The sequence below is a fragment of the Physeter macrocephalus genome, chromosome 14, assembly GCF_002837175.3.
Source record: "Physeter macrocephalus isolate SW-GA chromosome 14, ASM283717v5, whole genome shotgun sequence".
Classification (NCBI taxonomy): domain Eukaryota; kingdom Metazoa; phylum Chordata; class Mammalia; order Artiodactyla; family Physeteridae; genus Physeter; species Physeter macrocephalus.
In genome coordinates this window covers 53,640,502-53,656,537 of record NC_041227.1, presented here as the reverse complement: position 1 = coordinate 53,656,537, position 16,036 = coordinate 53,640,502, and the positions used below count along the sequence as shown (strand labels likewise).

At 39.8% G+C, this 16,036-nt stretch overlaps 1 protein-coding gene across 1 annotated transcript; it reads left to right on the top strand.

Annotated features, from left to right (window-relative positions):
- Positions 1–254: 254 nt before the first annotated feature.
- HAPSTR1 (HUWE1 associated protein modifying stress responses) lies at positions 255–15,960 on the top strand (the record flags this gene model as incomplete). The annotated part of the gene is made up of 2 exons (XM_028498018.2): positions 255–543; positions 11,491–15,960. Coding segments are annotated over 2 exons (534 nt in total), but the record flags the coding sequence as incomplete, so codon positions are not given.
- Between the last annotated feature and the right edge of the window lie 76 nt (positions 15,961–16,036).

Below are 16,036 nucleotides of genomic sequence, written 5' to 3'. Positions count from 1 at the left end.
CTCTGTTTTTATCTGTTGAGTTTTTTTTTTTAAAGAACAAGGCAGAAGCTCTAGGATTATGTGATTTGTTTACTGAATTTAGAACATTATGATTAGGTGTCAGGTACGATATTTTAAAAATGAAGTTCAGTTTAATAGACTTAAAGAGCTTGGTACTTCATGATACTCATTTTGGTGAACTTTTAAAATGGTGGTTTTCTTTAGGAGAGAATGCAGCTTGGCTCTACTGATATCATGTATCTTCTTCTTATTCATTTTTCCTAACAGAAAGCGTGGATACCCATCAGCGAAGTTTTGATATTGGAATTCAGATTGGCTATCAGCGACGCAATAAGGATGTGTTGGCTTGGGTTAAAAAGCGCAGAAGAACTATTCGTAGAGAAGATTTGATCAGCTTCCTGTGTGGAAAAGTTCCTCCACCGCGAAACTCTAGAGCTCCCCCAAGACTGACTGTAGTGTCCCCTAACCGAGCTACTTCAACGGAAACTAGCTCATCTGTAGAGACTGATTTGCAACCCTTCCGGGAAGCCATAGCTCTGCATGGTAAAGCCGTTTAAACATATTTCTTTGGAAAAATGGTTAAGAGTGTGCCTGTGGACCCAATTTCACATTTAGGTTTAGGTCCAGATATATTGTCTGTTTTTTGTCTATTCTAGTTACTACTTGCTCTAGAAATGTTTAAATAGAATGTAAGCTAAGAACTTATATGGGCAATTTTTGAATGTTAGCCAGTCTATCCTAAAAAAAATGTTTTTAGAAAGTTAGTTTGAGCTGATTGGTGTTACAATAACAGCATTTTTTGCAACATTGATTAGAATTTATTGCTTTACACACTTATATTGTACATGTTTCCTTACTCTTCTGAGTCAAAGAGGAAGTTCTTGTGTCTTAAGAATTCTATTGCATTTATAATTACCTGGAGAGCCTAGTCAGTGACAGGCAAGTAAGGCAGATAACTGTTGGGCTAGTTCTCATGGGAACTCCCTTTGACACCTTAGGTTATTGAGTGTGCCTGTAGAACCTGAGCGTTGATGACCCAAGAGGGAGTGGACAGATGTAAGAATAATTAAATTGACTTTCCTTACGTCTGTTGTCCCTTAGGGCCTTGCTTTGATAGTCAGGACTGTTAGAGAACAGGTCCATCACCATCTCCCCAGGCCAGACCTGCCATAAAAAGACATTCTTGGCTGAGGGGTTTAAGTATTATTGGAGAAGCCTGGGGTATGTAGTCAGTAAGTTTGTTGTTGTTTGTTCTGTAATACAGGCTTCCAGATAGAACTGGGAGAGGTACTTATAGGACATTCAATACTGCTGTAAAAATAAAACAACAAAATAATAAGACTTGGTTGAAGCCAAGATGAAAATGTGGATTGTACAGGTGACTAAACAGAAGTAATTAGTGAGTTAGGTCATGAGTCTTGTTAAAAGTTAACATATTTCTGAGCCATAGTGTAGGTCATCTGAAATAAAATAACCTGGTAATAAAAACTGGGATGTATACAAAGGGCTTCTGTATCATCGAAGCTTTAATGCTTACAGAGATTCTTGTTCTCTTTGGCAAACATTGATTCTTTATCTAAAACCCCATTCAGAACATGGAGTTGGAAAAAGTGTTGGTTTTTTTCCCCTCCTGATTGTGAGTTTGTTTATGATAAGTTAAAAACACAAAAACATTTTATTGCAAGGAAGTCCATGATGTATGGATGCAGTACTTAAGACTGCTTGCTGTTTCTAATATAGTGGAATAGTTGATGCTGTCAGAAAGTTTGAAACTCAGGCAAAATAGAGATTGATCTGTTCCTACTGAATTAGAGTTTCACATCTTTTACCATTGTTTGAAAAAAATTACTAGAAGTGTACATAGTTTGTCAGATTAATTTTAGTGCATGGTAGTATTTGATGTAGTTGTGTTTTCCTTAAGCATTTTGATTTCCTTTGTCATCAAGTGGATTTATGATTCATTCCATATTTCTCTTGTTAAAGTGTCTTTTTTTCTGTATTATACTCTACTATAGAAGGTAGTTTTAAGAAACATAAATGCCACTCGTTATAAAATCTTAATGCAGTTGTACACATTGTAAAAAGGGCAAGCCAGCAGCCCTCCCCCCCGCAACTACTATATTCTCCAAATCCCATTACATTTTCTTAAATTGAGTTTATTCAACTTGTAATTTATTATTTTACTGAACTTTGGGAGTTTTAGTGGTGATGTAGATTTAGGAAGGTACTATTTATAATTTTGACTTATGTTTCAATTGTGAGGGTTTAAAAAAGTTTAATTATAAAGCTATAGAAAAATAACCTTTCCCTTCAATAAACTTACGAAGTAGTGCCAATCCAGAATACATTGGATTCATAAACTGAATTCATGTAGTTAAAACATGAAGTTGCTATGCAGTAATAGGGCCCCTTGAAAAGAGTACACAGAAACAAATTATATACTGAGTTTTTTGTTGTATTGGTTTTAGAGGACATAGCTGTATTGGGAATGCTAGTCTGATTTGAGTATTTTTAGTAATTTGAATGATTTCTAATAATAGGGCATTGTTAACTAAATTGTAAAGCAGATTAATGACTAACTTTGTAACCAGGTGTCCTCATGATCTGATTTATTGAACAGCTGTAAATTGAAGTCAAAACTGTTCAGATCTTTTGAAATATATTTGGAAATTCATCTTAATTAGGGTACATACTGGTCAGAATTTGGTTTTGCATACAATTTGCTTAGCCAGATCTATGAAATGTGAGGTCAAATTGAAGTTCTTGGGGTTCTACGTTGGAGGGAGAGTCTAAATTCATGAAGTTTTGGGGTACCAGGGGGAGGCAGGAAAAGAATTGGTATACTGAGGCTATAATCAAAGCAAACATTAGTGTAGGAGTCACATTGATTTATTCTTATCCATAAACAACCTTAAAAGAGAGGACAATTACCCCTGTAATTTTTTCTTTTTTTTCTTTATCGGCTCCTAAATTCTCACTTCCACCAAATGCCACCCATATGTGCTTAAAATATGTTCTTTATATGAAGACAGATGGCCAAGATATAAGATAATTGTAGAGTGTTTCATGTAGACAGTGAGGGTGTGGTGATAAGATCCTTTGATCAGTACCCTCATGAGCCTTAGACTTAAGTATTGCAATTAAAAGTACATCAATTAATGATTATCAAAAAGTTTCAATCAAAACTGTCAACTAATGGTTATGGAGGTTTAAGGAATATAATCCATTGCTTTATTTTGGCACTTGTTAGCAACATATGTTGTTTATTTTCTGTGTAACATGATATCTCGTTATCTGTATGCTTAACAGAGAAGTCAAAGAAATGCATATGCATGTGCTAAATTGATTTCTGTCCTTATTCATCCTTGTCTTAAAATAAGAACATTATCGAAAATTTACTGAGAACTGGATTAATAGCTGGCACCTTGTTTTTATGTAAACAAGTTTCAGATAGACCAAAAATCATCTGGACCATTTTGTGGTTCCCTGCCTGCCTTTCTGATTATTCCTCTCTTAGTCATCCTTTCTCTTCTAGAGACTTTTCTTGTCTTCTCTTTAGGCTACTTTGACCTCTGACCTTTCAGTGACTTAGGTTACATTCCCCAGGATTTAGCTCTTAGCCACCTTCTCCTGCAATCCCTTTAAGGGCCATTTCAGTCTTAATATCCAAAATTGGTCCTTTATAGTTTAGACCCTCTCTCCTGACTGCTAAACACGTATGCCCCATTGTCCCCTGGTGGACATCTCCACCAGGGTGTTCTGCAGGTGTTCAGAGCAGACTCATCCTTCCAGCCTCAACAATAGCAAAAACAGGTCTTTTCTTCACCTTGCCACTCAGCAGATGTGTACGTGGCAGATTCTGTGCAGTTTCTAGGGACTATATGATTGTATGCTTCCTTTTCTGTTGAGGCCAATGCATACTTGGATAATTTATTTTGATGTCATATGTAAGGTGTTCTGGGGTCAGAAAAGGACATTTCACAGTGCAGCCTGGCCATGGGTTCAGAGAAGGCTATTCTGGAGGAGGTGAGTTTTGGGCACTTGGAATAATCTCCTTCCTGCTCTTGCTTCCCAGTCCTGAGTTGACCCATTCACCAGTCCATCTTTTCTGGGACCACTGGAGTGATCTTTTTATCTTGTTGCTTCACTGAAAAATAACTTTTGTATCCCTGTGTCCTCTAGGGTGAAGTCTGAACTGAGCACAACATTGTAAGGCCCTTGTGATTTGATCTGACCTTGGGTCAGATATCTTAGCTATACTGTGTAATCTTTTGAATAACTTCATGCTCTTTTCTAAGCTTTTCCTTCTGCCTGTTCACCCCTTCAGACTGATCGAACATCTGTGATGAAGCTTTCCTTCAGTTCTCCCCATTTTCTCCAGCCTTCCCTGAGCTGGGTGTCTGCTCTCACTTTTTGCCTTGCTTCCATGGCTATCCCTTCCCATAGACTGGGGCTACAGTGGTGCAGGGGCCGTGTCTTGGAGCTTCTGGCTTTAACAGAACCTGGCATAGATGTGTTTTGAGCTTAACACAGGGGTTCAGAGGTCTGCTAAGTCAACACAGTGGGGGCAGAGAACCTTTCCAGAGAGTTGAGGCTTATAGATCCCCAGGTGACTGCAGTATGAAGAGGGTGAGGAGAATGGAGAACAGAGCAGGTGTATCTTAGTGCTGCTAAGTCAGCTCTTCACACTGAACAACTGAGTCTTGGAGTGGGGCCTGAGGGTGATGTACCTTTAGAGCGGTTCTTTCAGTGTTTACTTCACGTCAGCATCCTGCTGATGAGGAGGGTCTCATTTAAAACTAGTACTGCCCCTGGATTATTGCCATTTTATTGATGAAGAAGGCTTATTTGGCTAAAATAGACCAGGTCAGTAAATGGTAGAACAGATATTCCAGGTCTGTCTGGCTCCCAAATTCAGTACCTCTACATGTGTACATTTGGGGTTTCTTTCCCTCCCCCCCTTAGTAGGGCTGGCGGGTGGTGTGGGAAAGGTCTCCAGGCTTACTTTTCTTCCCTAAAGACATCAGACTGTATATGTAAGTTTGGTATTTCTTGCTGGGGTTTTTCCCCATAAGTGAATCTGGATAAGTAGGCTTGAAGATGAATGGCTTTTGACCTGTATTTCTGGTTCATTTTAGCAGGAAGAGTATTTAGGCTTTGTACATAGGCCGCGTTACCAGCATGACCTTGGGCAAGATGGCTAACCTCTCCAAGGCAGTCTCCTTTGTGAAAAGGAGATAACATAAAGTGAGAAGCAAAGTACCCACCCTTCAACAAAGTGTTCTTTGCCTTGAGAGTAGGAGGACTTCTGGTTATTTCTAAGTCCTGAGTGCCTTCTTTGCCTCTGGATGGCATTACTGCAAAAACAGACCTGGAGGTCAGGTGGCCTTTGAGGATACTTTTTCTCCCGTTTCAGGAAGGGTGGCTTTTTAAATTGCAGATAATCATTCCAGAGGAAGGGATAATTTAAAACTTAGTGTTAACTACCTACTTATATTACTTGCTAAGATCTTGAGCTTCTTTTATGTTGGTATAAACTGGTGAAGTTGGTGATGTTCTCTCTGTCTACTGGATGGAGAGATTCTGAGCTGACTTGCCCAAGCTAGTGCTGTCTAGAAAGCCTTAGATTGAAATCTGGTTTCCTCATTTTAAGTTCTGTTTGTCATCATGGGGATTAGGTAAAAAGGGTCCAGAGCTAGAATGGGGCACATATGTGGAAGATAGAGACCTGGATGGGAGAGTAAGCTGGGTGCCAAGTCAGACTTCACTCATTTGCTAACTTTATTAAAAACCTGCTCTCAGTCATTTCATAGGTGGCCTTTGTAGGTTTTTGGCCCTGGTTCAGACTGTTGCATAAAAATTGGAGATACTTGGTTTTATCGGTAGTTCTAAAAGTCATTTTGATGGCATTCTTGACTGTAGTACAGGGAACTAAAACCCCATTGGGACTGTGTTAACCCTCTGTAAAATTCATCAGTTCACACAGGGTCTGGGTGTTAAAACTAGTCACTGGTGGGAGCCATTGCTGTCATTGGCATTTGGCTTTAAGATATCTCCTTGCTCACGTTCAAGTTCCTTTTGTGTTTAAACAACAAAAGTTTAAAAAAGACAGTGGGCTACTACATTTGTAAGTACTGAAAGGGTCTTAGGGAAATGCAGGCAGTCTAGCCTTTAATATGATATTGGAGAATTTCCCCCAAAAAAGGAAAGTAACAAAAGAAAAGGTTTTTTGTTTTGTTTGTCTGTTTTTGAGAAAACACTGTGTGTGTTAAAAGATAGTTTTTTTAGTGAGGGTTAAAGTCTGAAGCTTTTTAGTCTGGAAGCGTGTGTGTGTGTGTTTGGCTGGCTGTGGTGTTATGAGTTCTGATTTCTGCAATTAAAATCCTTCTGTGGGGCTTCCCTGGTGGCGCAGTGGTTGCGCGTCCGCCTGCCGATGCAGGGGAACCGGGTTCGCGCCCCGGTCTGGGAGGATCCCACATGCCGCGGAGCGGCTGGGCCCATGAGCCATGGCCGCTGAGCCTGCGCGTCCGGAGCCTGTGCTCCGCAACGGGAGAGGCCACAACAGAGGGAGGCCCGCATACCACAAAAAAAAAAAAAAAAAAAAAAAGATAGCATTAAATTTTTGATGAAAAGTTGGCATTTTCTGTATATTAAGATTGGATATTAGCTACTGAAGTTTCTGGGGGTAGGACTTAACTAAAGTTTCCAACATTAATGATACAAAACTGTTATGAATTTGCAATAAAATTTTCTTGGACATATTTTTCATTGAGGTGAAAAAGGCCACGTAGCCATGCCCCAAGCCAATTTACTCACCTAGTACCTCCTTAATAATCCATTGGTAGTTGTGAAGCAGTTTAACATTTAAGTTTAATTTTTTCACTAGTTTTCTGATTTATAAATACTAGTTTCTTGGAAAATTTGAAAATTTCCAAAAAGTAAAAAATTCAGTATCTTGTTTTCCCACTATACAGAGATAACTGCAGTTAAATGTTTGGTGCATTTTCTTCCAGTCTTTTTTTTCAATGTATAAATATTAAAATTATTTCATAGTTGAGATCATGCTGCGTATATGGTACTGTATCTTGCTTTTTTCATTTTAACGTCGTGAGCATTTTTCCCATGGCATTAAAACTGTCTTTGAAAAACTGAAAGCATTTTGGGCTGTCAGCATAACTGAAAATGTTTTCTTGGTGTGACACATGTATCTTTGTAATTGGTTTGATTTAGTGTGCTTTACTTCAATAAAAGTTCAGTATTACAATTTACAGATTGGGGTGGGGAGTGGTATCTACTTCAAATTACCCAAATCTTCCTAGTAGAATTCACTTTTCCAGGATTGAACTCCTCCCCTGGTGCACTTAAAACACGACATTTACACACAAGTGCTTGCTTGCTTAAAACCTCAGAATACAACTTTGTGCAAAGGGAGTGTATATCCATTTGAATAGTGCAATTCATTTCAAATGCAAGAATGCCTGTTTCTTAGGGTTCCCAGTCAGAATGTTAATCACTTTGTCCAAGTTGCGGGGATTTCACATCCCCCTTCTGCCGGAGATGAGAGAGCTGGTGGCGCAGACCTGCAGAGGGTCCTGGACCTGTGCTGAGTGGAACCACAGTTAACAGTCTGCCTTGTCTCCTCCAGGGCGAGTCTCGCAGGTGCTGAAGGGGGCTGGGAGGCCAGCAGAAAGGGTAGAGGCGGCCTCTAGGCCACTTCCAGGGCTGCCGGATGGAGGAAGGGAGGCTGGCTGGGCTCTGCATTTGCTCTTTCTGTGTGACCTAACTGTGTGCTGGTAAACTGGAATTATATGTAATTAATTCTGAAAACAGGATTTTCTTATGACCCTGAGCATGACCTTGGTATGAAAATAATAGTTCTGTGCTACTTTTTAACAATTTGCCATGTAACCTAGATTCCTATAACTTGGACTGTAACTTTGTTTTAGCTCATGTGGGAGCTTTCTTTTCAAAGTATGATTAAATCCTCCTGATCTTTTTTCCACCCCTGCACTAATCCTTTAAAATGAATGCAGAAACTTTAAAAACTGATAAGTTTATCTTGTATTAAGCAATGGAGACTTTTCTGTCTAATCATACTACTTGTTCTACTGCTTTTTGTCAATTGATATTCCCATAGCCCTTTTGAAAAAGTGTGTTTTTGGTAGAAATTAAGTTGTGTGCCCTTGGGCCATGCAACTTAGTTTTTAGTTCTGAAGCATGTTTAGATTCTCTGTACTTGTATAGGCCTGATTGTTCATGTGGCTTAGCTAAGGTTTCCTAAAGCATCTTCTAGTAGCTGTCATTGGTTTATAAAATAAAATTTGGGTTGTTTAAAATATATATTTTTTGGTTGTTAATCTTAATTTTTTTTTGAACTTGTGAAAAGTCTTTTGGGGGAAGATTAGATAGTTAAACTTTGAAAAGAATTTTCACTGCTGAGAGTAGATAATAATAAATAGGTAATGTTGCACATTGTGATTTTGCTTTAGCTGTCAAACTAAGCCCAGAGTCATACACCCAACAGAAAAAAGATTGTGGTTTTCTGGAAGTTACTGGGGAATTTTCAAATTGACCAAATTGATGTTTAATCTCTCTTCTTTTTTCATGGAGGATAGCAGTTGAAGGATTTGCTTGAGGTGCCTCTTCACTTCTGATGGAGCGTTTTGAGCCTTGGGTGTTAAACATACAGCTACGTGGCTCCTACATTAACAAGAGGGGCATTGGAGCAGGGTTTGTTGAGTTCTTTTTTGGGTATCAAATGCTTAGGGGATCCTGAGTTTAATTACTGAAGTAGCCCAGTTTATTGCTGAGGGCCCATATTTTGCAGCATAATTACCGTAGAATCTCCTGCATTATGAAACAGGTATGAAAAGGTGGTCTCAAGTACGCAGACACCTTTCAGTATGTTACAGGCTGTGAGATTAGGAAAAAAGGCACAGCTCTCCCCTCAAGGAGTTTACAGTCTTGGTGGAGAACTTAAAAACAGGAAAAGAAAAAACCAAACCCAGCAAGTTGGGAATAATTGAGTTTTAACTTCATGGCAAAGATTTAAGAGAGCCACCTGGGTATATGTTTCCTGGCATTGGAGAGGTGAATAAACATCAACAGCTTTGGATTTCAGAGAGACGGGTAGGGCTCTGAAGCATTCTGTTATGTGCCAGGCACTGTGTTCATGAGATACAGATGTAAAGACACAGTGTCTATAGGAAGAGATGAGCAATGGTGCTGTGCTATGTGAAATCAGCCCGAGGCGTTTCTTTCCCTTCTTTTTAACTTTTAATAAAGTTGTGTGGGCTGGGGAAGAAGCAGCGTGGTTTTTTTCTGAAGATGTTCGGTTTGAGAGGGCCAACAGGCAGTTAGAAATATGGATGGGCCCTTGATCTCAGGGAAAATGTCTGCTCCTGTGGCACGGATGTGGAAAATGATGCCTGTGGGTAAGCTAAGAGGCCAAGGCTCTCACCTTGGTGACATCAGCCTGTGAGGGGCAGAAGAGAAGCCTGCAAAGGCCAGTGAGGAAGGAGCAGGCAGGCTGGAGAACAGCAAAGAGGAGAGTTTCAAAGGAGAGGGAGGAGAATCAGGAAAGTAGCCCCAGACTGGGAGGTGGTGCTGGAGGAACTAGGGCTTCAGGCAGTGGGGAGCAGATGTTGGGAGGCAGGTGCAGCCCGGGCCATTTTTAGGAACTGCAGATGAGTTGATATTGGCAGTGCATGATTAAGCCTTAGGATGGGAGTGAAGAGGGCAGAAGGGAGAGTTAGCTTTATTTGTTCAGAGACAGACCTGTGAGGCAGGCCAGGCCCTAGATCCTGAGGCTGAAATAATTTAGGCTCGAAGAGGTGGGTAGCATAACATGAGTAGGAATTTAGATTCTGTTTGAGTCTTGGGTCCCAGCTCTTGCTTACTAGCTCTGTGACCTTGAGTGCCTTACTCAACCTTTTAACCTTGGCTTTTCATCTGCAAAAAAGGAGATAACACAAATATCATAGGCTTAGTTTGAGGTTGAAATTAAAAAGTGCTTATTAACACAGTACCTTACATAGGAAGTATTCCAGTATTAGTGCTTTTATTTATTTTTAATAGGCGGTAGCCTTGGAAAGGGGTGATATCAGATTTCCTCTGGCCACCAGCAGAAGGGAGAGAGGATGCATCTTCTACAGGGAGAGCCGTGAGGGGACTGGTTGGTTCCTAGCATAGGGAGTTGAGAGCAGTTTAGAAGGGGAGTGTGGACTGCAGAACTTGATCAGCATATATGGGAGGTGGTTGAGGCCAAGGGTTTGGGAATGTTCACAGTGTTTGTAGAGTGAGAACAATGTCAAAGGGAATTAAATAGCTTCGGTGTGGTAGGAAGCAGAGAATCCTTTTTCAACTTAATGTTCAAATTTAAAGTACATTTATGGAGTAAATGAGAATGGGCCCCTATGAAACCAACCTCTAAGCTTACTTTAAGGTACAAGTCCTATTCTTGGGAAACACTGATTATACTAGATCATATCAGTTTGGTCAAGCACTAACAAAATCCATATATGAGGCTAGGATAGCCCAAGGGGGAATCTGTAAGAAGGAAAATCCACAGGCGGTGATGTCAGGTTATTAAATTCAATGCTGTGGTTTGTTTCCAGGCCTCTCATGCCTTTCACAGGTGTATCCTGAACATTTAGAAGCAGAACATACATTGGCCTCCTTTAACTGTTCAGGGGTCTAAGGAATGAGTGTCCGACCATGCGTGCTGGTATACTCTGGATTTAGTAACTCTTAACTTTGAAGCCAAGGCAGCAGGATTTTTTATACCACCCTTGTTCTCCCGCCCCCTGAAGGATTAGAGATGATGCTGAGTGAGGCTGCCCTAAGGGCATCTACCAAGTATAGTATAGTCCAGACCTTGGGGTGATCATATAGCCTGATTTGTCCAGGGCAGAATCACTTTGTATTTGATGTCCCAGGATCATTTTTAATAGTGACCATTTTTCATGTTCAGTATACTGTTTTAGATGCTAAATTAAAAAGTCGGCTTCTCTGTAGAAATGTCAGAATAAGCCCACTCAGGCCTGGAAGTGACTGCATGCTCCCCTGTTTGCACACACACACAGCACAGGGATCTATTGGAACAGTGACTTAGAATAACCAAAATGTTCTCCTGTTTAAAGCAAGCACCTCCTCCCTCAGCTCTAAGTTACATATAGTCCGTACCTCGTAGAGTAGATGGCAGGATTTCATAATGGAGTTGTACACCTAGCACGGTGCCTGCCGCATAATAAGCTTCCAGTAATTGGTAGTAACCGATATTGTAAATATTGGTCGTATTACCAGTGAACATCTCCTATGTCAAAGCCAGATGATTCGTTCTTCCAGGAAAATACTGCTCCCCGGTGACCCTCTTGCAAGGAAAATAGGCAGACATCCTTTGACACTATGACGACGTTGAAAGTAAAGTTGGGTTGCTTTCAAGAGGGTTAAATAATCGAGCAACTCTAAAACCTTTTTTCTTCTTCCTAGGTCTTAGTGGTGCAATGGCTAGTATAAGCGTGCGTTCGAGTACCCCAGGCTCTCCTACACATGTAAGCAGTGGATCGAATGCTAGTCGAAGGAGAAATGGACTCCATGATGTCGATTTGAACACTTTCATATCAGAAGAAATGGCACTCCACTTGGACAATGGTGGAACTAGAAAGCGTACCTCAGCCCAGTGTGGCGATGTCATTACAGACTCACCAACCCATAAACGCAACAGAATGATCTAAACTGCAAACATTTTCACACCCACCATGCTGCTTGAAAGCCACTTGATCCTCAACATATACTATTATTGCAAAGGAAACAAACATGAGGCCATCTTCCCTTTTTTCACTGTTTAAGACAAGTGAATTCTATAGTGGTTGCCATAAAAGGAAGTTCTAGGTATTTACAGTAGATGCCTCTTGTAACTATGGCTTTCTTAAAACTATAGTCCTAGCAGAGGACATCAGATATCGTGTAGTCTTTAGCAAGATCATCATAGGCAAACATATATCCGTTTCAAGGCTAAAAGTGACCTTAACTGTATTTATTCTCAAAGGGAAAGGAAGTATCAGATGTTTATTTGGTTATAGAATGCTTTTTTGGGGGGGGGCGGGGGGCTCCATTTCCTGCTGTGTTGAGTATTTTGCTTCAACAGTATTGCCAGGTTCCTAAAATTGTCTAAAACACGTGATTTGGCTTCCTCGTCAAATCGCCAGCCTTCCATTTTTGCAGCAGCACTGTACCATGCACCTGGTTTCTCTCTAGTAACAGTGTGCAACTTCTGATTATTGAACTGTGCCCTGTTTTTAGTTTTCAAAGCAGTTTCTAATTCTGGTGATTGTGTGATGTAAAGAGGTGCTATGATGGTCATGCAATTAATACTTAATATCGAATCAATACACAGAACTTTATTGGATTCACTTTGTGTGTGTTAGTGCTCTAAAAGTAGCAATATTATTAAATTGCCCCCAGATTAACCTTGTAGGATTAAAATACTCATTTTTAAGACAAATACTACTTCCCATGCAGGTTACTGTCCTTATGGTAAATGTAAACATGTAGACTGCATTCATGGTGACCTAAAGTAGAGAGGTCATGAACTTTATGGGCTTCCTTTTTGGTTCAGTATTAGAGCGACATGGATGGTGGGAGGGTAGTCTGTTATATTCTGTTTTACATTTTTCATGAATGTTCTACTTTGTGCAGTTTCCATTGGAATGGGTGGAAGATAAAGGTCTTTTATCTGCTAATAATGTGATCACACCTTAAATAGCAAAACCCAACTCTCCAATCCCTCTCCTATAAAGTGCAGTTTGGAATCTCATTCTGGAAAAGATGGAATCGCATGGAGGTTCTCTAGATGTTAGGTAGACTTAAATAAAAGTTCTCAATAGATTCTTTTGAGTAAATATAAGACCTCTTGTACCTACAATGTTTTAGAGCATGTTTCATCTTCATTTTTAATATCTTGAACTGAACGGTAGTCTTTTTTTAGATGAAGAACTGATGTCAGCCTGCCAGGTACTGTAATTTATTCTATCATATTATAAATGTATCAAGTAGGACAGTGAAAATGTTTCCTTGCAAACTTGTAGCTCAGTATCAGTTACTTTCTGTTTTTATCCTTAAAAGACCATTGCAAATCAGTGTAAGGGTTTTTCCAGTAATTACTCACAGCACTTTGTTAAAGTTTGCAATTTCTTCAGCCATTTAATAATCTTTCTGTGAAGAAACTTTGCTAAGTTAACCATAATATTCATTGACTGGGTGGGATGTGAATGTAATGTGTGAACTGAAGAAGTTCTGTATTCACTATAGATACAGCCCTTATTTAAAAAAAGTCAATTCCATACTAAACCTAGGAATGAAAGTGAAGCATTTCTAAATTTTTGCAAAAGTGGATCATTTTTTTTTGTTTGAATATGATAGGAAGAATTATAGCAATGTATCATTTTACCGGAAACGGGTGAGCCTATGTATTATGAATACTTTCAGGCTTCCCTTTGGAATATATCAAGAAATGCATCTGGAGTTATCTTTGTTTTTCTATCGTTGTAAATTTAGATTCTGGAATTGGGTTTGGTGATGTGAAGCGTTGCTCACAAACAGCCAGAACTCCTCTTCCTAAAGGATTTTGAGGCTGAGGAACACATATTTCATCTCCCCTTTATGCCGTGGTTCTAGTTCCTCTTTCCAAGTTAATAACAACAAAAAATTTTTTTTTGGTGGTTTTTGTTTTAGTTGGTGCTCTGAAGCTTAATCTCAATACCCTTTACTCTTCGATTGTCAAATTTTGATAAAACATGTGCCATTTTCTTTGGTAAGAGAAAGCAGGTCTTCACGTCTGCCAGAACACAATTTATATATCTTATTGGCTCCATTAAACTTTTTGAAAACTTTAACATTTGTTACTTTTTTCCATTGCATTTAATTCTTTTTTTTTTTTTTTTTTGTGGTACGCGGGCTCTCACTGTTGTGGCCTCTCCCGTTGCGGAGCTCAGGCTCTGGACGCGCAGGCTCAGCGGCCATGGCTCACGGGCCTAGCCGCTCCACGGCATGTGGGATCTTCCCGGACCGGGGCACGAACCTGTGTCCCCTGCATCGGCAGGCGGACTCTCAACCACTGCGCCACCAGGGAAGCCCATTGCATTTAATTTTAAATGCTCTGTCACCCAGCAGTAACTCTTCCCCCCCATCTCCGTCCCATTGCTCTCCTGTGCCACCCGAGCACAGAATAAACCAAGACCTAGGAGTAGAAAGGGAAATGATTTCTCTTAGAAAAACTTAGTTCTGACTGCTAGATTTCTGCAGCCTTTCTTTGTGCCATTTTAGATGCAAAACAAATCATGGAAGATTACATATTTGTGTGATACTTTTTAATAATGTTGGGGTTTTTTGTTTTGTTTTCAGTCTCTTGAGAACAGTGTAGGCTGACAGTTTACTTTGGGGGAACAGAACCTCTTTTCATCTTAAGCTAGATTCTCTGATTCTTTTAGACGTCATAGCTCATGAGTTCTGTTCCTGTCACCCTAACTTGGCATGAGTGGGTTGAGTTATCCTTAAACTGCAGTGTTCTGAGCATGGCTGAAGCATTAAAAACTTAAGTATATAATGTTTGGTATTTTATAGAGCAAAATTATTGGAAAGCATTTGGCTGAATCTAAAGACCTGCAGTCAAATTCTTCAATGTGGTTTACCCAACTGGAGTAGTGGTACACACCTTAAATCATTCAATGAATAAATAATTTAAAAAACCAAAAAGACTATGGGGCTTGTCTGCAGTTTTGTTTTGGTCATCACATCTGAACAACTTTGACATAATCAAATGAAGTTCAGGCTTAAAAAATAACTAGCTGAAATATTTTTCCCAAGGGCTGCTGGAACTCATTAAACTTGAGTCACTGTGGCTTTTGGGCCTTAAGGTTGCCGTACAGCAGTGAAAGCTGGGCTAATTTGCTGAACGGTAAGGGGGGTCGCCAAGGCCTGGCCAAGAGGGTGAGCTAGCCTCAGTGCAGTGAAGGTGAAAGTTGCCAAGAGATGATTTGGAAATGGACCTTTAGCTGGGGACACAGGCAGCACAGTTAATTTCAGAAAATGATTATGAGTGGATCAGTAAGTTTCTGGCACCATTACTCCCTGAACTTTTTGAGAGGTATAATGACTGTTAGCAGATTAATCTCATTACATTTTATTTTGTATAGCTTGCTACTACATGCCACTTCATCCATTAGATTGATTACTTAGGTGTCTAGTTAGGAGGTTGGGAATCTTTCATAGGTAGGTTCTGGACTCTTGGAGTGCAGTGACGTGAAAGCTTCCGCCAGAAGAAACCCTTTGTTTATTTTAAACTTAAGATTCATATGTTTAATTTAGTTAAGTTTAGGAGGTTATTCTGATCAGATGTGGTTTTAGTACCTGCTCCCTCCTTGAAAGCTGTTACAACTTTGATCAGATGACCTCACCTGGTATGTCTTGTTTCCACACCTCACGCTGGAATGTTTGTGAGGTGTGTGATGTTTTAGTGGGGTCACTCTGTTGTACTGATGCACTTCACAGGGTTTTTCTTCCTGTGATGGTACCTGCATGTTCTCTGTGGAGTCCAGCACAGAGTAGTCTGTGATGCAAGAGGGTTTTGAGAGTCCAGTACAAATTTTGTGGCCGTTGGCAAAACTGAGAAGTTTCATTGATGTTATTCCAAATTTCTGATGGCCCCTCATTTTATTTGTGTTGATTTAATGCTTAAAAAAATTTTTTTAACTGCAAAAATCCAGCCACACAGCAGCTTATAGTATATGTGGATCTTTCTGCATAAGAATATATATGGTGATACTTTGTGACTAAATAGAATTCCATGGTATGTCTGGGCCTTTATGGTGGGTCCCAGTTTTTTCCATAGTTAGTAGCAGTGAACAGTCAAGTTTTTTTTAGGTTCCTATGGGTAAATTTCTGCAGGTAAAGTTGTTGGTTCAAAGGAATTCATATTAAATTTCATATTAAAATTCAATATTAAAATATTGATATGTCCTAACAAGGAGGATCAGCT